General features: G+C 41.5%; 2 protein-coding genes across 6 annotated transcripts in view; one reads left to right on the forward strand and one right to left on the reverse strand.

The window, feature by feature from the left end:
- Positions 1-17,272, forward strand: part of ptprz1b (protein tyrosine phosphatase receptor type Z1b) — a 64,926-nt gene extending 47,654 nt beyond the window's left edge. Inside the window, exons 10-34 of one of the 5 annotated variants that reach the window (XR_532787.2) lie at positions 590-716; positions 797-864; positions 1,039-1,542; positions 1,677-1,854; positions 2,409-2,636; positions 3,316-4,662; positions 5,744-5,888; positions 5,966-6,057; positions 6,131-6,216; positions 7,334-7,354; positions 7,571-7,667; positions 7,742-7,824; positions 8,511-8,645; positions 8,727-8,858; positions 8,959-9,116; positions 9,196-9,331; positions 10,308-10,454; positions 10,533-10,626; positions 10,831-10,904; positions 11,541-11,669; positions 11,744-11,896; positions 11,975-12,117; positions 12,190-12,325; positions 12,786-12,987; positions 16,542-17,272. Coding sequence is in view for 4 of the 5 variants with exons in the window: in XM_008401422.2 (XP_008399644.1) it covers positions 590-716; positions 797-864; positions 1,039-1,542; positions 1,677-1,854; positions 2,409-2,636; positions 3,316-4,662; positions 5,744-5,888; positions 5,966-6,057; positions 6,131-6,216; positions 7,334-7,354; positions 7,571-7,667; positions 7,742-7,824; positions 8,511-8,645; positions 8,727-8,858; positions 8,959-9,116; positions 9,196-9,331; positions 10,308-10,454; positions 10,533-10,626; positions 10,831-10,904; positions 11,541-11,669; positions 11,744-11,896; positions 11,975-12,117; positions 12,190-12,325; positions 12,786-12,929 (4,557 nt within the window). In the remaining variant the exon portion in view is untranslated. Of the gene's footprint in view, positions 1-589; positions 717-796; positions 865-1,038; positions 1,543-1,676; positions 1,855-2,408; positions 2,637-3,315; positions 4,663-5,743; positions 5,889-5,965; positions 6,058-6,130; positions 6,217-7,333; positions 7,355-7,570; positions 7,668-7,741; positions 7,825-8,510; positions 8,646-8,726; positions 8,859-8,958; positions 9,117-9,195; positions 9,332-10,307; positions 10,455-10,532; positions 10,627-10,830; positions 10,905-11,540; positions 11,670-11,743; positions 11,897-11,974; positions 12,118-12,189; positions 12,326-12,785 lie in introns of all 5 variants that reach the window. The other 4 variants (XM_008401422.2, XM_008401423.2, XM_008401424.2 and 1 more) reach the window with 4 other exon arrangements.
- A 296-nt stretch (positions 17,273-17,568) lies between these two features.
- On the reverse strand, positions 17,569-23,352 carry LOC103459663 (HMG box-containing protein 1-like). Its single transcript, XM_008401426.2, has 7 exons — positions 22,869-23,352; positions 22,290-22,446; positions 22,062-22,206; positions 21,762-21,880; positions 21,466-21,640; positions 21,001-21,142; positions 17,569-20,903 (listed from the first exon to the last, which is right to left on the reverse strand). The coding sequence occupies exons 1-7, from the start codon at positions 22,944-22,946 to the stop codon at positions 20,880-20,882; spliced, it is 840 nt and encodes a 279-aa protein (XP_008399648.1). The 5' UTR covers positions 22,947-23,352; the 3' UTR covers positions 17,569-20,879.
- Between the last annotated feature and the right edge of the window lie 412 nt (positions 23,353-23,764).

Here is a 23,764-nt window from a genome sequence, read left to right on the forward strand (position 1 = left end):
AGATGTTTTTGCTCCATTATCTGCTGACCTCACCGCTACATCTGGCACATCAACGGTTAATTGATGAAAATAGCGTCAGTGCCCTGTTACCTTTGCCTTATCAGTCATTTCCATGAAGTGTTTTGTGAAATGGGCTGATAACTCAAGTTAGGAATTATCATCTCAAAAAGACAGTGACTGGAGCTCTTCACAAGAACGAACAGCAAACCAGTTGAAACACAGCCACCTGTATTTCAAAGAGACACCCTGCGTTCTGGAAGCATGTCTTTTGTTCAGATGAGCGAAACTAGAGCTCTGTGACCACAGAGACATTGCTTATAATCCAAAGAACACGGCCTCCACTGGCCACCCACAGCTGGGACTCTTTTTAAGATGGAAGAAGTCGTGACCTAAAACATATGGCTCTCCTGGTGAGGAACTACCTGCAGGAGAACACAGTGAACTTTATTGACTGATCTGCACAAAGCACTGACTTCAACCCAAGTGGAAATGTGTGGCGTCAATAAAGAAAAAACTTGTTTTGTGTCTTGAAGAAGAGCTTTGACAATGATTCGTTTTGACCAAATTGTGTGATTTTCCTTTTTTCCAGGGTGCCATTATCTCCAGCCTGCTAGCTAATAGCAGCTATGTGGTTCAGGTGGTGGCTATTTGCACCAACAGGCTCAAAGGACGATGGAGCGATCAGATTATAGTTGACATGCCATTAGAAGACCCCGGTACGAACCGACACTGGAGCTCTTTTTACCTGTCGCTCTCACTACGGACAGGAATGTTTATTCTATCCCTGTCCTTCCAGAAAGTGACTCCAGCCCCGACATGGTGCCTCTGAAGCCTCTGACAAAGGAGGCTGACAGCCAGACAGAGGTAGGACAGTCTGCTAGCTTAGCTGCAACTGGGCTTGTTCACATCTGCAGTGTAATTAGTTACATCTGCAAATTATTACGCAAATGAGTGTCACTGATTTGGCAATAGCTTATAATTGAGCATCTGAAGTCCATTCTAAAGGATGTTGAAGCAAACAAAGTTCTGTCTCTGTAGGGATCAACTGTAGCTGGACCGAAGAGGCCAGACAACCAGAATCAGTTGGACGTGGCTTCAGAAGACCACAGTCCAGTGGAGGAAGTTCCAGCTGACCAGACAAGAGTCTACCAGAACCAACCTACCCAACATCAGAAAAAGGCCACAGATCAAACCCAAATAAACCAACACACTCCAGTCCAGACCAGCAGACAGTTAACGCCAAAGACGCCATCTGAATCCGTCAACCTACAAGAAGCTCTACTGGATGAGAACATGAGGGAGAAAGCAAGCCCAAACAGGTTGACCCCTCATGGAAGCAACCAGAACTGGGTAGAGGACGATCAGCTGATCCCAGCGAACTCACCGTTCACAAGTCCAAGTTTTGACAGCACCAGTGCGATTTGGGTTAACCGGATAACCGAGGAGCCAGGCCTTCTGTTTCCAGTTGCTCGGACAACCGTGCCACCTGCAATTCGTCGGCAAATCACAGAAGAGGCGTCGTTGTCAGTCCTGTCACCTCAGGTCAGGATGTACTTTGTTACCAATCATCTGAGTGCTAAAACAGGTCTGAGATGATAATAGATTTCACAGTTTTGTCTCAATCTAAACATTTTCTCTAACTGTGGGTTCATGTCCACCATGTCTTCATTTTACAGCCATTTGATCCTGATCTACCAGAACAGGCTAGTGAAAACCCTCCCACTAAGACTGAGCTGTTCACCCACCCAGTGGAGGACATCAAGGTCACAGACGTCTTCTATGAAGACACAGTCACCAGCTCTCCACTAGGGGTCATCACCTACCCTCCAACAGGTTTTCCTTCTGTGGTTCCAAGTGAGATTTAACTTTGGTTTACATCTTTGTGATCACTCAAAAGTGTGTTTCATACTTCGTTTAGGGTTAGAGGTAGACACTGAACACTGAAAGCTAGTTATTGGACACTTAGGTGTAGACACTCGACACTTAAGGTCCGTTATTTGAGGTCACAAGCTTTGGGTGGTGATTAAAAGAATGAAATTGCGGATACAAGCGACCAAAATAAGTTTCCTCCGCAGGTGTGTGGGCTGTCCCTTACAGACAGAGTGAGAAGTTTGTTCCTCCTGGAGCGATTCAGAATAAAGTGTAAGATTATGGTTGTAAGGACGGACAGAGTGACTTGAGTGTGTTTCCAGTGTGAGTTTGACTCTGTCAGAACCGCTGCTGCTCCTTGTCTCCAAATCTGTTTGTGGTGCTGATGAACAAAATCTCAGGGTGTATGTAATTACCAGATCCTACGAGGATGGCTGGTATTCTTTGGGTTGCCCAGCTATTTTTATTTTCTAATACCTTATCGGTGTCCCATCTTGTTCCATTGCATTACATCATTTTCATGAATTTTCTGTCCACAGGTAACGAAGTGCACGAAGACTCGACGATGAACCCAGAAGAGAGTGGAGCCGCTGTAAGCAAACCTCTGCAGACATCCTTTACCTCAGATTCAGCCAGTCCTACCTCAGAGTGGATAACAGAAAAGACAGCAACAGGGGGCAACACTCTGTCCGACTCCCTCTATAAATCCTTCACCACCTCCTCTTTGCTCAGAGGGCTGATGCACACCACTCAGCCCCTGTTCAATGGTAAGACATAACACTTTCTCTGGGAAAGTCACACATCCCATTAAGCTATCCTGTTCCCTTTTTAAATGGCTATTAATTTTCATTTTGAGGGATTTTACCCAACAGCAGGGTGCTGCAAATGTATCGATGGGCAAACAGCAGGATGAGATTGCAGTGGGTACTTTTATTTCTGCCTTTAATGACCCACAACTGTGCATCTAATCAGTGCTGTGCCCTGTGATCAGAGGGACGTGATGGGGAGGATTCCAGTGGCGGCCGTGAGGAATAAGAAGATGCTGATTGTGATTGTGGTGATAATTAGGGGCTTCTCGCTTTCCTAAGTTACTCTGAATGAAATCTGCTTGACTCTTTGATAAATCGCACAGCACGTTTCTCGAAGAGGTCCGAGTTTTCTGCCTCATAATAATCTACTTGAACTCACTCAAGCTTGGTGATTGGCATCTACTGCTGGGGGCTTGGTCTACATCTATGTTCTTTTCTGTAGCTCAGCAGCGCTCTCTAGTGGGCTTTTTTTTGCTACCTTGCTTCTTCTCAACTCTTAAGGATTTCTGGGATTTCTTCACTTTAAAGCAGCAATTCCTTGGCTTGCCTAATGTGAAAGCCCATTCTTCAAATACATTTCTTATCTCAAAAAGGTAATATTTGAAAAAGGATTCCTCTGTTTTGGCTTTTCTTGCAGCAGATACACCAATATCCAGGACTGAGGATTCAACAGTTGACCAGTTTTCTGGCTTCATAGACTCATCCAACTCCCTGACAGAGATGAATATAAACTCTACATCGTCTGTCTATGATGGGGAACTCTCTACACCTTTACCTCTCAAACCTCTCACCAAATTCTCCAACAGTTCCCATCTCTCTCTTGCCCTCCTGGAATACTTGTTGAACTCTTCACAGCCAAATTTAGACCAGCTACCAATCTCTCCTATTTTGAGTTCCCAAGATCTGGTAAATACCACTAACTCTCTCTTTTTGCTGTCTAATTATGGATCAGCCATCACCCAGCTAGCAAAGACAACCCAACACGAAGAAATCAGTCAGAACAATTCTCTGACTGACGTCAGGAGTCAAGACGTTGTTGAATTGTCAGAGCTGATTCACAACAATGAAGAGGGATCCAGTGCAGATACAAATGAAGATGAGCTTTATGCTAATTTAAGTATGTCTTCACTTGATTCTGGAGGTTTGGGTTTGACAGAGGAGAGTGGATCGGGCTCTGGTCATGACAGCAACATGTTCAGTGGACAAACGGATGAAGTTGCTGAAGCTGAAGCTAAATTTTCAACAATCTCAAGTTCTGCTGTTAGCATCAATGTGAATTATACTCAAGAAAACAGCTTAGTGCCTCAAAGTAAAATATTAGCAGCAAGAAATAAAAGTGGGGTAAGTAGAAAACTGGACAGTGAGAAGGAAAATGAGATGAGCAGAGAGGAAACTGGGGAGGAAAACAGTGGAAGTCACGAAGGCAAAGAGAACCCTGAACACAGAGGGTTGGTGTGTAGTGGGAGTGGCAGCGGGGCTGAGGATGGTAGTGGTTCTGGAGAACAGGCGACTGCCGATGATCACGTAAAGCCAAAGCAAGACTATGGCGATCAGGAACGTTTCAAAGCTGCACGCAAAAACAGATTCGTGTCCAAGGGAAACAGAACACACATCAGAAACGAAGTATTAGGATCTGAAAGAGCAGACAGTCATCAGCTGACATCCAGGGAAGACGCATCGACACAAACATGGTCTGTGACCAATGACCAGAACCTTTATGTTGGGAATGACAAAGAGGATCAGAACACAACTCTGGAAAGCCCAGGTTTTGTACTGAGGTCTAGTGTTGATACAACAGAGGGATATACTGAAGAGGAAGAACCTGCAGAAGGAGCTGGTCAGGGAAGTGCAGCTAAAGACTCTTTGGAGCGTTTCTCAAACATGACTGGGTCGTTTCAGACTGCAGGAGGTTCCGTGTTGAAGGATCTTTTCCCTCTGCTCAGGTTCGCTGACATTAAAGAAGGAAACCTGGAACAAAAGGGAGGTAACTGAGATACAATGTTTGAATTTGTCTCTTTAGAGAAAGGTTTATAAAAGTGTAGTAGTTAATGCAAAACTTTACTACAAAGCAGTTTAAGTTTAGCAGATGTGAGTCTACTTCACCCATCAGACTTAATTAGGTCCGAAGGAGAAATTTAATTACTCTTACTATCTCTGTCTTTTGCATTGAATTTCTTGACTTCAATTAGCAAATAAAAAATTCAGACTCCCCCTAGAGGTCTGAGTTGGCGAGAAAGCCAGGATTCCAGCCTCAGAGGTCTTTCCAAGACTCTTTTGTAGACTTTAAACTCAGACTTCTGATTACAGAGTTCACCATTATCCTGTGTCTGGTAAGAATCACAAAATTTTTTAACAAATTAATGAGCTTGATAACAGCTAAGAATAAAAAACTTAAAACAGTAAAAACATATATTTTCAGTTGAAATATTTATTCACTTGGAGTGAGGCAGAAGAAAGGCAAAATGCTAGTGCTGTGTAGTCTGAAATAAAAAGGACGAAGCTGCAATGCCTCCTTAGTTTGATATTTTTTAAGAAAAGAAACCACATATTTTCATAGATTACGGTAACTTACATTTCTCTGTGCTTCATATTCAAAATAACTGCGATTCACACTAAAACATAGATTGGACCTTAGTGTCACCATGATCAGATTTTTGTTGCAGCACCATTTTCTTTTTCTAAATCCTCACAAAATTCTTCCTACATCCTTTAGTAAGCTTTATGACCTTTACATAGAAGTTCAAGGTCTAAAGTAATAAAATATGTCACCGTTTTGTGTTGGGGGTTGTTTGATTTGACCCATTTTGGACATGTGTTCCTTCTGCTCTTTAACTTGTTTCTGTTTGGTGCTTTGTCGCCCCTTTGGGCTGAAGGCTGATTGTATCCATGAGGTTTCAAATTTAAAAGAAATATAGCTTTAAAATTAAAGCTAGAGTGTTAGTTTCATTAAGAAGCTAACATGAGTCTTCATGAGGACAAAATTCTGTATTTTCGTCTTCTTGGTAGCAGCTCTAAACCTTTCTGATGTGCAACATGAGCATGTAGGACTTCCTTCTCTGTTTCAGAGGGCAGCAACAGCAGCCACGAGTCTCGGGTGGGGCTGGTTGAAGGCGTGGAGAAGGACAAGAGGACAGTCGTTCCTCTGGCTGTCGTCTCCTCTCTCACCACTCTCTGTCTGCTGGTGCTAGTGGGTATACTCATCTACTGGAGGTACAAACACACACCCTGTCCATTCTACATCGTGCCTGACCATCTTTTCACGAGCGATTTGACGTCTCTGGTTCCAGAAACTGTTTTCAGGCAGCCAATTTCTACCCGGATGACCCCGCGTCACCTAAAGTCCTGTCTGTTCCCTCCACGCCTCTGCTGCTTTCCACAGGTAGGTCAGTCAGGGGGGGTCTTTCTCTTCACCTCGTTAACCACTGAGACAAACTGAGAGTCTGGTGTTGCAGATTGCCATGAGCCGCTGACGGTGAAGCAGTTTGTGAAGCAAGTCCTGGAGCTCCACAGCACCAACACCTTCTCCAGGGAGTTTGAGGTGTGTCACATTAAATCCACATGAAAGGAAAACGGGTGGAATGATTTGTCTCAGCTCCCTAATGTGCATCCATGTTTCTTTTTAACATCATGAGCTTTTGGAATTTAATTTAACTCTGTGTGCAAAAAGATATGCTTTAACTCGCAGGGAAGTTCTTGTTTTTTTTGTTTTTGGCAGCCACATGATAATATTTTGTGTTAGGAGAAAACTCCCTGATGGTGGTTTTCAGTATGAATCAAGGACACATCTGCATGTATGATACTTCCACACATGATCCGTTCACACACACATGCAGATTTGATTCTTTGAAGTGTTCAGTGCCTTGCAAAACTATTATTACCCTAAACTATTTCTCATTTTTCATGTTCCAACCACAAACTTCTGTTTGTTGTTGTTTTCCATCATTAAAGCAGACTCAACTCCTGTTTAGTCCACTTTAATTAAACTCCAGTTCTTTTGCGGAGGTGTGAAAGCGCAATCAAACTCTGATGCTCTCTCTTCTTCAGAAGATTTTGTGTTGTTTTTTTATAGTTCTTGGTGCAGTGCCATCACAGGCAAAAAGGGTGGTACAGGTTTTTCAAAGGGTTTGGTTCATTTTAATGTTATTTTTCATCAGTACTGGGAAAGATCACTGGAGTATAAATCCTGTACATTTCTACGTCAAAACATTTCCCTTTCATCTCCCAGTAGCTTGCAAACACATTGAAGTTTGTGGCTGCAGCTCGGTGAGAAGCCTCCAGGTTGAATGGATGCATTTGCAAGGCACTGATTGGTCTCCTGTGTCTCCCTCTCATTGTGTAACAGTGTTTCTGTCTTCCAAATAGTCTACCACTGCTTTCACCTCTTAAATTATTAGGAGGCCCAGGCCTTGTTTCACCTGCCCCGTAGAATAATGTTACATCGTCGCTAACGTAGCTGCTAGAGTTGCAGGCGGCGGCTCAGGTGGGATGGTGTGCCCCCACTCCCACTCGGCGCCTCCGCTCTGTGTGGATCTGAACCCTACATTCCTGGACCTGCACTGACTCCTTGTCTGTCGTCTTGTCCCTCTGTCCCACTCTCCTTTCACCATCTCCACCACCATCGTCGTGCTTTCCGCATCCTCACCATCCTCCATTAGATTGTGAAAGAGTCGTATGAGGTAAGACCCTCCTCCATCCCTCTGCTGCAGAGGGGTTTTTTGTAGTTCTGGGAAGGAAAGGCAAAGTGCCAGCTTACCTTAGCATCCCTGATTTGAGTTGACTGAGTTTTACATCCGTTCTTCTTCAGCTAGCTGACAGCAGGCTCACTCTGTGTCTACATTGAAGTGTGCTGGGCTCAGCTGAACCCGCTTCTCGTTGGTTGTGTTGTGCTTCAGGAGGTGCAGGCGTGTACAGTCGACATGGGCATCACCGCCGACAGCTCACATCACCCCGACAACAAAAACAAGAACCGCTACATTAACATCCTGGCCTGTATGTGTCTGCTTAGTGCAATCAGTCAGCATTTAGGCAGAGCGTCAGCTAACAGTCTGGTTCTCCTTTCCCAGATGACCACAGCAGAGTAAAGCTCTCCAACAGTTTGGACAGAGATGGGAAGTGTGGGGACTACATCAACGCTAACTTTGTCGACGTGAGTGATTTTCTTCGAAGTATTTATACAGTCATAGAGACAGTTGTTTGGTTGGGCTAAAAGGTTTAGAAAAGTTGTTTTTTGGGCACATTTTTAGCTTTTACCTGTTTCTATTGTGCCGTGCAGAATAACAAAACATAAATGAATATGTATGGTGTTTTGTGAAAAATTTGTGTACCACGTGTGAATTTTACATTTTTTAAAATAATTTTCACTGTGATTTTTCAAATCTGAAATCATGTTTTTTTTTCTATAAGGGATTTCTTCTATCCTTTCCTTTTGTATTTCCTGCTCTTTTTCTTACTGCCCTTCCTTTCTTTCCTCCCTTCCAACCTTTTTTCCCTTCCTTACATCCTTACATGTGCTTTCTTTTTTTTCTTTCTTTCTTGTTTTTTTTTTCTTTCTATTTTTGTTTATCCAGGAGCCCATATTTAAAGCCTGGCCACTGTAGAAGAATATCTCATAATTTCATGGTTAAGTTCAGTGCCAAATCTATGGAAAGTTGAGTTTGCAAAAAGTCTGTATTTTCTTTTCTTTTTTTTTCTTTTTTTTTAAAAAGGTGTAGGAACCTTTACTGTCAATATGAAAGCCAGCAAGTTTGCAAAGGACAACAGTGGGGTCCCTGGGTTAGGGTCACAGCTGACTGTACCACTAGCAAAGCGGTCAAACTGCTGCTGCGTTTGCAGGGTTACGAGCGAACGAGGGCCTACATTGCGGCTCAGGGGCCACTGAAGGCCAGCCGGGAGGACTTCTGGAGGATGATCTGGCAGCAGAACGTTGGAGTTATTGTCATGATCACCAATCTGAAGGAGAAAGGACGGGTAAGACCCGACACAAACACCAAAGGTCTCCACCAAGATCAGCGCCGGGTCTGGATTTCATGCCTGCTCCTTCCTCCGCAGACGAAATGTGACCAGTACTGGCCGGAAGAGAACCAGGAGGAGTACGGCGCTTACCAGGTGGCTCTGAGAAGCACCAAGACACTAGCGTACTACACACTCCGGACGTTCACAGTCAGGGATACAGCTAATAAGGTACTTCATATACACATTCCTTATTGCTGATTACCACACAGAGAGCCTGAACCTTTGCAATGTTTCAGTGTTAAATAGTTGATATCGTTTGTTCTTCCAGGTGCCACAGAAGAGAGTGGAGCACACGGTCCTGCATTACCACTACACCCAGTGGCCGGACATGGGCGTCCCAGAGTACACTCTGCCTCTGCTGTCCTTCATCAGGGCGTCGTCTCGGGCCCGGACGCAGGAGATGGGACCCGTCCTGGTTCACTGCAGGTACAGCTGAACACAATTTCTTATGTTATCAACAACATTACAGCAAATCTGGCATCTTCTTTTCATCTGTCTGTTTCAGCGCTGGCGTAGGAAGAACAGGAACCTACATAGTGATAGACAGCATGCTGCAGCAGATCCAAGACCAGGGAACGGTAAACGTACTGGGATTCCTGAAACACGTCCGGACACAGAGGAACTTCCTGGTTCAGACGGAGGTAAAATCAGTCAAACTCCACTGGATAATTCCTTTATATTAAGCATTTGTAACACTTTCTCCTTCCTATAAATGCTTTCAATGTTAAGACAGTAAGATGATTTTGTGAAGCATCAAGTCTTGTCATTTTCTTGAAGTGTGTGTCATTTTTTGACACATGCTATGATTTGATCTCCTCTTCTAAAACCTACATATATGTTGGGAACAAGCGTGTGTAATTCTGTTTTCTGCTGCCTCATGACGTCGGGTTGCTTTTTTATCGACTTTAGGGTACTTTTTCATATTTTAAGATCAACTGTTTATCTTTCAATAACATTTCAAGGTTCTATGAATGTCCCAAGTGGCCAGATAATTATTGGCCAAATTAATCAGAAAGTAGGTCAAACCATCAGTTTCAGTTTCAAACATCCATAATGCCGAGGTGAGTGGACCTTCATCAGTGCACACAGCATAGCTTAGAGTGAGATTAAAGGTGTATTTCCACCAGGGGAATCCAGCTTTGGTCCACTTGTTTGTTCAGGGCGATCCATGTAGCAGTAGTGTTAGCAACACTGAATGGCTAACACATGATCCCTAGCAACGGCAGTCCATGTTTCCTGGAGTTGGGTCGTACTGATGCAGGTCTGTCTGCACAACAGAAGGAAACCACAGAGTTTGTTTGGACCGGACCTTGACCCATTTTTTCAGGTGGTTTCAGTTTGATCCACACCAGGATATGCTGGAGTGTATTCAAACCTGCACCAAACCAATAGGGGAAATAATCTGCTCTGTTTAAAGCAGACCAAATGTGTCGGGTGTAAACACACACTTGGGTGACAGGCAATAGTGTGACAGGGGGACATAGACTGAGAACGTCAGCTTGCCTAACCGTCATCCTTTGTCTGAGATTTAAACCTCAGCGTTAAGGTTTTAACCCAACCTGCCCATTACAACAAAGTTCTAAACCTTCAGTTTCATTGTTCCTCTTTATTTCCCAGGAGCAGTATGTGTTCATTCATGACGCTCTGGTGGAGGCCATCCTGAGTCGGGACACGTCAGTCACCTCTGACCTTCTGCACAATTACGTCTCTAACCTCCTGATCCCAAGCGCCACAGGAAGAACACGCATGGACAAACAGTTTAAGGTGGGGCCTTCATTTGATTCCTTTTCCGTCGGTTCTAAGTGATCGTTCTGAAGCTGACCGTTCCTTTCAACCTTTCAGCTGATAAGTCAGCGCCAGGCAAAGCATGCAGACTACAGCACTGCCCTGAAGGATGGCAATGCTGAGAGGAATAGAGCAAGAGCGCTGATGCCTGGTAAACTAGACTTAGAAGAACCCATGTGTACCGCCACATTTTCCAGTAACCATAGTTGGATGTAATATGGTGATCTCACTGCAGAACAGTGAGAGTTGGCAGCTATGATGGTGTTTAAAGTGGATGCATGTCAAAATAATGTAAAAGATCAATTAAGCAAAACAACGTTTTGGTTTCTTGTGAACTTATGTTTCTGTTGTCTAGTGGAGAGATCAAGAGTCTCTCTGGCGGCTTCAGAATCCAACTCCACTGGCTACATCAATGCCTCCTATGTAACGGTGAGTGACTTTTTACTATTACTTTACTTTAACACTGTCATGTGTAATATTTAGGAGGATTATTCTGAAGAGTTGCAGTATGAGTAGCAATGGTAGTTCTCCTTTGGAATTAGGAGCAGAGGTGACATCATCCTATTGTGGATCAGTTGGTGTAAAACAGGATTGTACTAATATTTGCAATATATGATATTACAAACTTAACATCTGGCATTTCTCCATCTCACTGGTAACTGAACATATGCTAACACCAGCCTATCCAATGCTAATGGATACAGGAAGTAGGCAATCCAGTGGGTGACTAGCCTCATTATGCCAATAATTAGTTTCTCCAATGCTAACGCAAATGAGTCCTCTCTTTCTCATCTGCCAGCGCTGGTCACTCAGTTACCAGTGTTGGCCGATCACAAATCAGATCAGTAGCTAGCTTCAGAAAAGATATAGCCGCCTATGACAAGGGAGTAGCCACTGCTGAGTGTTCAGTAGTTTTCATTTTGGCCATAATACCACGCCGTAGGCGTCTGTGTTTTGACCTCTAAATGTCAGTAAAGCCCTCGTGTTTCTCTAAACGTCTCTCTGTTGGTTGCCGTTTTTAAAACCCTCCGGAGTTCTTCAGTGTTACAGCTCCTGTTCTTACAGGGACACCACTGCTGTAAAGGTTTCATAGTGAGTCAGAATCCTCTGAGCAGCACCGTGGAGGATTTCTGGAGAATGATCTGGGAGCACAACACACACACAGTTATCTGTCTGCCGGACACACACAATCAGGTACGACCTGCTCACACTCTGCCTTTTAAATGAGTTCCTTTAATACAGCTGCATTCATTTTTTAAATTTTCTAGAATGATAAGAGGGACTGCTGTGTCTACTGGCCTAGTAAAGACCTGCCACTGAGCTTTGATGGATTCACTGTGTCTCACACGGGGGAGGAGCTTGTACATCTGACCAATGATGAAAGGGTTTTTGTGCAGGATTTTACAATCCAGTCTCCTCAGGTGATAAACTCTCACACGCGCTACTATCAAATCCCCCAACAGAATGATTCCTGATGCAGTGTCCATGCCTCCCCCCAGAATGATTGCATCTTACACGTACATCAGTACAGCACCCCCTGCTGGCCTAACCCAGACAGCCCCATCAGAAACAGCTTCGACCTCATCAGCATCGTCAGAGAGCGCAGCAGACACTCACAGGAACCCGTAGTCGTTCACGATCCGTGAGTAAAACACTGAGAGGATTCCTGAACGGTCAGATTCCTTTAAGGAACTAAATGTGTGTTTGTGTGCAGGTTGGGAGGAGCTACATCAGGGCTGTTCTGTGCCCTCAGCACCCTGTTCAGCCAGCTGGAGGAGGAGGGAGCCGTGGACGTCTACATGGTGGCACGGATGACCAACCTCATGAGACCTGGGGTTTTCAATGACATCGTAAGTACTGGAGTGGTGTTGAGTTGTGGAAGAACGTTGAATTTCACTTGAACAACTCATTTTTGTGATTTTCTTTTTCTCTTAAAGTAAAGTTGATTATTATGGAAGCCTTTTTCCGCCACTCTAGTAAAAAAAAATAATTTTATTTTTAAACACAATCCTTTTGTAAGCTAACTGTAGCGTCGCACTTTGCGCTAACATCACAGTAAATAAACTGTTATTTACATCCAGTACATTGCAAGCCACTAGGTGGCACCCGGGAACCATCAGTGGACCGGGTACCACAGTTTGAGAAAGACTGATATATAGACCATAGAGCTATCCTAAACTTTACTGACACCAGAACATAAACAATTTATGGAATTTATATGTTTGTACACAAAATAAAAAAAATAAATCTAAAAATCAATGTAATTTCTGTTACATAAGAAGCTGTGATTCTTCCTGGCCCAACCCACAGGAGCAGTACCAGTATCTGTACCGAGCTATGCTGAGCCTGGTGAGCAGCCAGGAGGACCAGAGAGCCCTGCAGAGTCCAGAGACAAACGGGTCGGTACCGCTGGGCCAGTCCAACGCCACAGAGAGCCTGGAGTCGCTCATGTAGCCCCGCCCAAACTCCCGCATGCTGGGATGGATGCCTGGGCCGTTCATGACTGTGGAAAGTGAGCATCATAATGCTTTAATGTCCACTTGGTCAAATTGAACAATTTATTATAATACTCTTCAGCCGTCTTTCAAAAACAGTAAAGCTCATCACAGGGAGATTGAGATACAGCAACACCTAAAAAAGTTGTTTGCTATTTAAAGTGCTCATTTATTAATTTTTTTTATTTTTTACATATTTCATACTCTGAAAACGGAACGCAGCAGTTCATCATATGATGAGCATCCCACGTTTCCCTGGCACCAATGGGAAGTGATGACTTTACTGTTTTTGTTGTCGACTTTAACCCTAAAGTTTCTTTTAATAATTATAGATAATAAATTAATAGGTTAAAATGTTGATATTTTGGTCATGCTTATGCCTTGAAAGCAAGAGAAAAACTGTCATCCCATGTAAAATACTGCAGTATTCCAAAAGGCCTGATTATAGCATTAACATGTTTTGAAGATACAATGCAGGTCAAAGGTTATGACAGAGTTGTAATGTTTAGTGGCAACCAGCCAAAACCTCAACTATAGTTTCAGTCAATTTTGAATTAACCAGAGGCCTAATAAACATGTTTTAAAAAACTATCATGAAAATGTTTGCAGTGACATCACGCTGTGTGAACATATACAGTTAAACTTTATTTTCCTCACAGGATTAACCAAACAATCTGTTAGCATTCTCTCTGGGTGTATTTTTACCTGACTTTGTTGGAGTGAGATATGAAAGTATCTAAAAGGAAGCCATGCTGTTTGAATTCTCTAAATGTTAAGGCTGCTGTCGCTGTTTTTTATGCTGCTGACTGTTTTTGCATTGCTAAAAAAAAAAGGGCTTTACCTTGGTCTAAACATGAAGAATTGAAGATTCTGTGCTGGTATTTTGTTTTGTATAGCCCATCTGTATTGGGATAGAGGTTGTAAAATTGTCGCTTTGCTACTGCGGAAAGTCAAAGGCCCCTTCTCCATTGCCAAATCTCACTAGCTCGTTAATATCTGGTTAGGTTCTAACCAAAGTTGGGTCCTTATCCATTGGCATCATGTTCCTCACTATGTGGGTGGTGAGGAACATGTGGTCGACACTCCCACAATGTCATTTATACCCTAGAGCGGCCAGTTAATCCAAAATCTGCAGATATATTTGTTGTGTTCAGTTGACGCTGTGTGTTCTCTTCCGTCACAATTGCTAAAAACATTTGGACCTGAAGGTCTGACCATCTCGCCAACAACTATGGTCTCATCCTGGATTCAAAATGGTGGTTGAGAAGGGTTTGCTGACGTAAATCCATGGGCCAGTCAACAGATGAAGTCTGTTGCCAATCAAGGACCTACTACTCTATTCTGGAAGTGGTTCCTAAAAACAAACTCCACAGGATCTGCAAATGTAGATGGATCTGGCTAGGTCTGACTGGTGAAGAACCGGTTAGAGCCACGCAAATGGAGAAGGGGCTGAAGTGAGTAACGTTTTGTCTCTATGTCAGTCTCTGTCCCAGCCCCCTCATTTAATGGTCGCCTGACCAAACTTAGTCTGAATCAAGAAAAAGGGGGTCAGGCTGCCTTGCTGTTGGAGCCATTTCAGACATTCAGGCTGCTGTGGTGAATAACTATTTGTCAGTGCAGACAGAGCGCCTGCATTGTGGAGCATGAGATTAGGTAATGCTGTTGATGCAGATTCTATAGCAATGATGCAAATGTGTGGGGTATATGTACGGTGTCTCAGTAACGATGTTCAGGACACAGAATTTATCAATGTCTAAAAACGTGTGAGGTGTACCACAATGTTTGCTAGAGAACCAAAAGCTGCTAAAGCCATGTCTCTTCAGACGCTACTGATATAAAGCAGATACTTATTGAAGTTCCACAAGGATATGTAATATTCTTAAACTTTTGGTTCCTCCTTTAAGAATATATGTTTTTCTTTGGTTCTCCTTATGCCATCTACTGAGGATAATGAAACAGACGTATCAAAGTGATGATTAAATGATGTTTGCCCAACATTTAAAGAATTCAAAGGCGTTTCAGTTATTTCAGGTCCCACTGTTGTGTCATTTACGGCTCTCGTAAATACATATATATGAGATCAGGAGTTACAATGTGAGAAGAGTCTAAATGAAAATTGTATTGTCTGACCTGACCTTTGACCTGTGGTTAAAAACTGCAAAATGCCTTGCTAACCCTAACAACGCAGAATTTACCACATCTAAACAGGATGGTTTCTTTTTAAACGGTGATTCATTATTGTTTGATAAAGAGGTTAGTCACAGATTGGTAACCAAAAACAGCTCTAGTACCTTACCTGTTCTATCTACAGTGGATATGCAGACAATAGATCCCCCCTGTTAAAAATCCTGGTTATAATAAAAAAAAATGAGATGATGAGAAACGGCTTCAAACCTTTTTCCACCTTTAAGTGTTCACACTTTTACCCTAACCTGGCCTGAAGCACATTTTAATTTGATGTCTATCAATCAAATGTTGACATGGCAACACAAATGGTTTCTGTCAGATATAGTTTTATACTCTTGCTTGGTCCAAAGCAACTTTTTTTCCATGAAGTCATTTTTTTGTTACACATAACTTTTATTTTCTGAAGTGATACAGAAAATTAGGTTCAAAACTGACAGAAATGTCAAACTTTGCATAATTTCTCCCATCACAGTTTTCCCATATTTGACTGAATGCTGGAATAAATCAGAATGGGCTTCTGCCACCTACTGTGTTAAGGGTTTAAACAACAAGGTAACCAAACTTATGTCTAATGTGTTTTTCTAATCTTTGAAAAAATAGAAAATATTTTAGTTATTTAAAAAGAATCTTGGAAATTCCTCAAACCGTGTGGTGTTCAAACGATTCAGCTTTACATGGAGAACCTTATTCTAGACGTCCGGGTTTTTGTGATTTTCTTAGAAAAAGTTAAACTTGTGCAGTTTCTTCAGTTTTGTTGATTTAGTTAAGAGTTAAAGAAGCACAAAGCCTTTCATGGCATGTCCTTAAGTTTTTCCACATGATATATTTATATTATATTAAAGGTGGAAAAAGTTTTGAAATGATTTATGATTGGAGGAATTTATTTATTTTGTTTTTCATCACAAAAATCTTGCAATTTTACCAGGGGGTGGGTAGACTTTTATATCTGCTGTTATGTATTTAACTGAATAAGAGAGATTATAGAAATGTGAAGATCATTTTACAGCTCAAACCAGAAGTTTTCATACACTGAACCATAACTTTATTTTCTTCGATATCTGATAGGAATGAGCCGGAATTCCAGCCAACTAATGTGAATGACCAAACAGTTCAAAGGCAATGCTGTCAAATGAAGAAGAAATGTGTGTATGCTTGCAATTAAAAAAATAAAATAAATCTGGCATATTTTGCTACTTTCGTGGCATTTAGCAAATAGAAATCATTTTGATGACTCTAACTGACCTTAAACAAGAGACATTTAGTCTGATTTAACTTTAACCAGTGAGGAGAAAAATGTATGTAAACTTCTGGTTTCAAGTGTAAACCTGTAAATCTTTCCGTTCCCTATTATTTTTTTCTTTTGCTAATCTGTTTTTCTCTGTAGGGTTTTCAGGCCTCTGATAGACTGAAGCTGTAGAAATGAGACACAGATCAGAGCAGAAATCATGACGCGGCGGATATGAGATCAGCTACACTTTGGTTTTGCTTACTTTGTCTCGTTGCCAGTGCCTTTTGTAAATCACATTACTGTACATCAAACCTCTTGTGGTTCATTTCAACACGTACTCTGCTGTGACTCCGCCTGCTGAACACTTAAAAAGAAATCCAAGCAGCACAAGTAGCAGTCTGAGACCAATTTTTATAATTTCTCTTCAACGTAAGCAACAAAAAAAAAACAAACAAAAAAACTAATAATTCCAGCCGTTCCCTCGGAAACCTGCTACGACTGTTGCAGTTTTGTTAAGATGCAGGAAAGTCAGTGATGTTACATCGAGCTCAACAGACTGTGATCCTGATCCGTTTCACCTTCTGCATGTAAATACCCCTTTCAAGGCCAAATTACTGTATGTTTATACTGCACCTTTATATAGTTTTCTATTTTACTATACAAGCTGATTTTTCTAGCCATTTCCAAGAGCATACTTGTGGATTCTATTTGATAAACTTAGCCTGGAAATGTTGATTATGACTCTAGTTTTAATTGAATGTTCTGGAGTACGTTTTTATCCCTCTTGATTATTGTAGCAGCTTTGTGTCTTTTACCTTTGACCTCCAGCTAAAAACTGGGGAAGTGTTTATGTCAAACCATAAAATTAAAAAGATTTGTTTCAAAAGTTTTGTCTCTGATTTATTTTTGTTTTACATATTGTCAGTTTTAATCTACGCCTTTTGCGTGAGCAAAACTTTGTCAATATTCCGCTGATGTCGAACAAACGATTTCGCAGCTGTGGTGTTTCCAATAAATAAGAAATCCAATTAAAGTTCGTAGTTTTTAGAGAAACACCGTTGTGAAAAAATGTACTTACCATTTTCCATTGCAATAAAAGGCCTGTAATACTTTTAAACTGATTTAAAATATAAAAGTTTCTGGACTTGATCGTCTTAAACACAAAAAAAACCAGCCACAAACGGTGGGTTTGTCATGCTTTTTATTTTTACTCATGAATTACATGACATCATCTCCCCCGGACTGAGCTGTACGTGACGCCACGGCTTGAAATAAACGTCAGATAATCCAACACAAGAAGTTAAAGATGAATTCAAACCACAAAAATATAGCTTTCTCTATAATAATCTTAATATTTGTCATGACACATACTGTAGCAGTCTCGGAAGATAAAGTGTACAAAGTGCATTAAGAATGACCCTGGCTGTGCGGTGAGAGGATGAATGCCGTCACATTCTGCGTGGGAAGTGGATTTACATACACCCTCTAAAGCAGTTCCAATCAAGTCAAAAATATTTTAAGACTTATGGTTTAATAAATGCTATTTAATGCAGGTTTTTTAAGAGAGTCTGAATTGTCTGTGTGTATAAAAGTGCTCTAGCAAAAAGGTTTCGTCACACAAAAATAAAAGTTAAAGGACGAAATGTGTTCTAAAGCAAATGTCTTATTTTTAGAACTTGTACATATTTTATTTTCTAAAATATTATTTTCACATATATACTTTTTAAAAAATATATATATAGAAACAGAATGGCTTCCTAGACAGAGGTAGCTACTGAGGAAATGACTAAAATGGGAAATTAGTGAAAAAAGCCATTGAGTGACGGAGAGATGGAGAAGATGGAGGCAACACAAACGCAGCCCAACCAGTTTACAGCTGAAAGCAAGAGAGAGTGACGCTAAAACCAATCAATTAGAATTAGTTTTGGCTCGGCTACAAATAAAAAAGTAAGACGGCATTTGTTTAGTATGCTTATATAAAAATGTCAGCTTAAAGATTTGTAAGATTCTGTGGACGAAGCGCTATTTGACTTAAGAGTACAAATCTGCTTCCATCTTGGCCCAATCTGATTAGCTGTTAGCTTCCAAAAAAAACTAAGCTTATTTGAAATTACAAATGTTGCTGAAGTTAACAGAACCCAACTTTAAAATGTCTTCTAAAAGATGATGGGAAAAAAAAATTGTTTTAAACAATAAGTCTGTTTCAATTAAAATATACTCCTAGGTTTGTACTGTGGACACGTGAATAGAGTAGAAAGCTAAAGCTAGCTTTTTACTTCTCTAATCAACCATTGCATAACTAGGTTTTCAATCTATAAAAAGATAAACAAATAAATGTTGTTTTTTTTCAAATTAGATCAAATTCCGTAAGATTTAAAACATATATTCTATCATGAGTTAAACCCAACTGGGCCAATGGGTGAATATTTTAGTAGCTTTTATTTTTATTCATTTATTTAGATGACTTATTCTGGACTAATACATTTTTTAAATTGCAAATTCAGGCAAAGCTAATGTAAATAAGAATTGTCTGGTTTCACTGGAACAACACATTTCTGTAAAAGACAAAAAAAACCAGTTCTTTAAGGGGTGAATGTAAATCCAGCCGTTTTTTATGCCTCATACAAAGAGCTCACTGGAATTTCCTGGCAGTGACTAGAAATATACAAAATACAAAAAATCACTCACAGGAATTCAAACAGAATAGAACCAAAAGGTGAAGATGGACTTGATGTAAATGGGTGGTGTTGCTGTGATTTTGGTTGGAACATTTAAAAATAAAAGACAAAAGGTTATTTGTGGAGGTTTAAAATGCCCCCAAACAGAGCGGAGTGACACAAATCCTAATGAAGAGCTGCTTAAGATGATCTGCCTTCTGTTTTACACAAATGAGCTTTGATTACAGCTAAACACATGAGCTGTAATCATGTGGATTAAAACAAAAGGCACATTTTGTGACCATATTCAGTTAACCACTGAGGCGATCGAGTCAAATTAATTTTTGGTTTCACTTCCTTTAGGAAATTCAACCTTCTGTTCCCTCTATCAAAATAAAAGCCAGAGAGAAGTAAAGCATTTCTTTTGAAGGTCCCCTGTAGGATTTGGTGGCAGTTTTGCTCATTTTCTGCGCCGGCGCTCTTATGTTTGAAGTGTGGCTTTAAAGTCTGGCTTGACGAAAAGAGAAATGCACTCTATGTGTTCTCAAAGACGTGCTTCGTAATGTTTGATGAGTTCAAACAGAACTGTTGCTCATTTACATAAAAAAAAATTTAAAAACTACACACGTTGCCTTTTATACGAAAACCTTAAGGAGACAGCTCAGGGTTGTTGAAGCGTTATGAGCGGTTAATCTCTTGCCTCTTCATCTTGTAGTTCATGATATTTATGGTGAGATTTAGTTGAGTAATGCTACAGCCAAACTAAAATGACCTGAATATGACTAAAATTCATCACCTTTTAGTCAAAATGCTATGGCTAAAGCTAATTTAAAATGTACTTTCAAAAATTAACACTACAATACAATAACTTTCCATTAAAAAAACTATCATATTTTATAGTTGTTTATTCTGTTTTACTTTTATATCACATGTTTACTGTCAGCTGAAATGCTGTGTTTCATACAGGACGATAATAGGTGGCGCACCGCATCAAAGACCAATTATCAGTGTAAATAATAACCAGGTTCTTTAAACAGCCAATCAGTGGAAAGATAGACTACATGTTCAAGGCCTTTTTGAAATTGGAGTTGTTCTAGGCCTTCGTTTTGGCCCCTCTTAGACTAGACATTAGCATTAGCCTCTGAGCTCAGCTAGTGTCTCACACCAAATGAAGTGTGTTATGTGTTGTAGGTTAGATATTAACTGCTTCCAACTCTCCAGCAGGACCTTGGACTAAAAATCCCGAGCTATCCCTTTAAGTATTAATGAATTAATGCTACATTTGGTGTAAATTTGTTTAGTAGATGACCATTATGCACTAAAGCTGCATTAAAGCTAAAATAAAGCTAAAATAAGCTAACACTAAATACATGTCATATAATTGTGTGCAATAAAACATAGTTTAAATACAAATAGTACAGGCAAGAAAATAAATTGCATATATCCTATTTTATGGCGTAGATTTTAAGAGAAATTGGCTACTACACTGCTTTGGCTAAAACGTTACAGCACCACAACCTCCACCTGGTTCAAGCATAAAGAGAGACGCTGAGAATCCCCACAGTCTCTCTGTTTTCATAAGATCACAATTTTTGTGAATTGATGAACGCCACTCAGAGTTAAAACCTGCGGTTCTTGGAGACACCACACCCATCTGTAGGAACGATAACTTTTTTTTTTCTTTTTTTTTTTAAACATGCTTCGAGGTGAGAGCAGCTGTGAGTGTTTACTTTGTCCTGAGATCGGTGAAAATCCCATAAACACATAAGCTCGACACAGGATGTGGTGCTGAATCCTTTTTTCTCCGACTCTGTGTACTCCTACATGCTTTGTGAGTTCAGCTTTGATTTCCTTGGCAGCCCTGTTGGGGGGGGAAAAAAAACAAAAAACACAAGAGGTGAATCAGACGTAGGTCAGCCAAGCATTAGGTGGCGCTGTGAATACGGGAGTGGCCTTACAGAGTTGGTTCTTTTGCGCTTCCAGCAATCGGGGTTGAGCCTCTTCTGCTCGTCGGCGAGCGCCTTGGCCTGCTGGGTGAACATGCGGCGTTCCTCACTCCGCATTTTCTTCCACTGCTCGCCCAGGAGGACGCTGATCGCTCTGCGGCACAGACGCACACGCATGACCACACGCGGCGCCTATTCAAAGCATCTCTAACTTGTAGCTTGCACATGTTGCCGCCACAAACTTGAATGTGTTTTATCAGGACCAGCACAGAGTAGAGAGTAGAAGGGAATTTATTTTATTGTGGTTTTCCAAATAAAAATCTGAAAAGTCTAGTGACAGACCTCGTCCTTTTGTTCTGTTACCCCTCAATAAAATTAAATGAAACCCAGAAAATACCAAGCTGAGGGTGAAATCTGCAGACATAAGAATTTTTGTGAGCCTCCATCTTTAAAATAAAGTCATGTGGCTCCGCCTACCTATTATCCTTGCCGGGATACATCTGCGTGTACTCCACTCTGAACTTCTTGGCGAACAGCATGAAGGCATTCATTGGCCGCTTGCACTTATTGGGCATGGCACTGCTGCTAGCTTGCGCTTTAGCTTTAGCTGGCTTTGGATGTTTGGAGACGGAATGGCTGGGACTGTGGCTATCTGGAGTGGGTCAGACAGTAAACTGTTTCTCATTTCGTTGTGCGAAAGAAATTATTATGTTAGCATGTCTGAGTTAGAAGCTAAAACATTCTTAGTCTTAAAACATTAAGAATTCCAAGACCTCGCATTGTGTCTCTGTCGGGAGAAACGGCGCCCCCGCTGGACTGTGAGGCATGTCGGCGTCTGGCCATGCTGCTCAGCAGGTAAACAGCGGAGGAGTCCAGAGGAGTGAAGTCATAACTGCAAAAGAAGCACACTTTAAGAAGAAGAGGGAGGAGAAGCTCTCTAATTGGCCAGTAAATGCTAATGCTAAGTAGCAGAATATTGTTTTCCTACTCTTGCCAAAGCCCCTTTAAACTCACAGAAGAAGTTCACCCCAAAAGTAGACTGCAATATGCCAAAATATAAAAGTCTGCTTTACCTTCTAAATGTGTCAAACACGACCGAGTCATCCGTATGCTTAGCATCCCGGTGTCCAGGAGGCAGGCACATATCGCCCACTTCCATTTCATAGCACGGTATCCCATAATGCACCACAGTCAAGCTTGGGTAAAACGAGGACCATCCTGAGAGAAGGGAAAGAGCTTGAATACTGATGTGTTTGGTAGACCTGAACACCAGTGGCACTGTTCGTCACCCGCACTGGTACCTTTGTTTTTGACGTAGAAAGGGTGATCCAGTTGGCACCGGGCCGTGATTGGTGTATGTCCGAATACGCCGGGGTCAAAGATTAGCTGCAAGACGGCCTGACCACAGGACACAGTTTCTTCGTGCTCAACCAGCTGCAGGCCCTCGGAGCCATAACTCTGTACAAGACAAGATGTTCCATGCATTTTGTGCCTCGTTTCTACTGAGCGGTACGGCATGGGTCAGTACGGTTTGGTACGCTACGGTTTGTTAGCATTGTAAAAGTGGCTCATACAACCAAACCATATCACACCATTCCTGGGTCCACTTCAGTTGTAAGTCCATAGGACAATAGTACGGTACAGCGGTACAGACATAGAAGTGCTTGTACCGATGTCTGTAGTATGACACAATGTCAGGCATTTGGGTTTAACCCCGTTTGCGAGAATCCAATAAGGAGTGGAGATTCCGTCCTGAATATGCTGGATTATGAAATGGCGTTCCATACCTCTTCTCTCTCTGCATCTAATTCTGGCAGAAAAAACTTACAAACAATGGAGTTAATAATAATTCAGAGAGGTGCCTATGACATCTGTTGTACCTTCAGGAATCTTGAGCGCTCCTCATCGGCACGGTCTTCTTCACCAGACCCCATGTCCTCAACATCCTGCCAGTCCATACATGAGCCGCTGTGAAAACGCAGGCGAGTTCCTGATTGGAGAGGAGCAGAAACGTTCAGTCTGCATCACTTTAGTTCAGGGAAACGCAAGTTTGTTTGTGTGCTCACTTTTAGTGTAATTGTGCACATACAGGAAAATCGCAGTCATTGACACAATCACAGGAAGGAAAAGGGGAAATCGAATGTAGAATACTGTTAAGGAAGAATTATTTGTGTGATTAAATTTAGGAAAAAAATCTGGCTCTGCTTCTTCCTGTTGATCCCGGGTCCACTCGCGTGGCCACGTGTGGGCACAGAAACACAACAATGCGTGTTGACGTCACAGAATTGCAGAATTTTAATCCAATCAGAAGAAAGTATAAAACAGAACAGAGAACTGGAGAAATACAGAGATATACATTGATTACCTGAGACAAGAAGACAGAGAAAGACATCAAAGACGCGTCCTTGGAGAAAGAGCGGCTGCAGAAGTAAACTAAAATCAGCTTTTTCTAAATTATTTCCCTTGAGCACAAACTTTTATACCTGTAGGCGTGTTTCCCTCTTTAATATATTCAAATAAGGCGTATCTCTGCTTGACCAACTGGAAGCTATTTTTTGAGCGTCTGAGAAACATAGAACTCCTCTTTTTTATTACCGGGATCAAAGACATCTTGCTCCTTTGTGTTAAACTAAAGAAATAAAATGATTTTCCGACCTCCCATGGTTCAAGAGCCATCTGTGCAAAGAGAAAAAGAGGAAGGTCATTTCACAGGTATCTGTGAAATCCTGACATCCCTTCCTCCTTCTCTTCCCGCAGATAGATTCTCATGGGAACA

This window comes from Poecilia reticulata, linkage group LG23 (assembly GCF_000633615.1).
Source record: "Poecilia reticulata strain Guanapo linkage group LG23, Guppy_female_1.0+MT, whole genome shotgun sequence".
Lineage (NCBI taxonomy): Eukaryota > Metazoa > Chordata > Actinopteri > Cyprinodontiformes > Poeciliidae > Poecilia > Poecilia reticulata.

Bases quoted from the DNA above. Each gene is read 5' to 3' on its own strand.
- LOC103459663 (XM_008401426.2), bottom strand. From the start codon at position 22,946: ATGGACTGGCAGGATGTTGAGGACATGGGGTCTGGTGAAGAAGACCGT. The intron at 22,447-22,868 runs GTACAACAGATG...TGTCTTGTACAG, and splicing joins AGCGCTCAAGATTCCTGAAG to AGTTATGGCTCCGAGGGCCT. The intron at 21,143-21,465 runs GTAGGCGGAGCC...TCTGTGCCGCAG, and splicing joins TATCCCGGCAAGGATAATAG to AGCGATCAGCGTCCTCCTGG.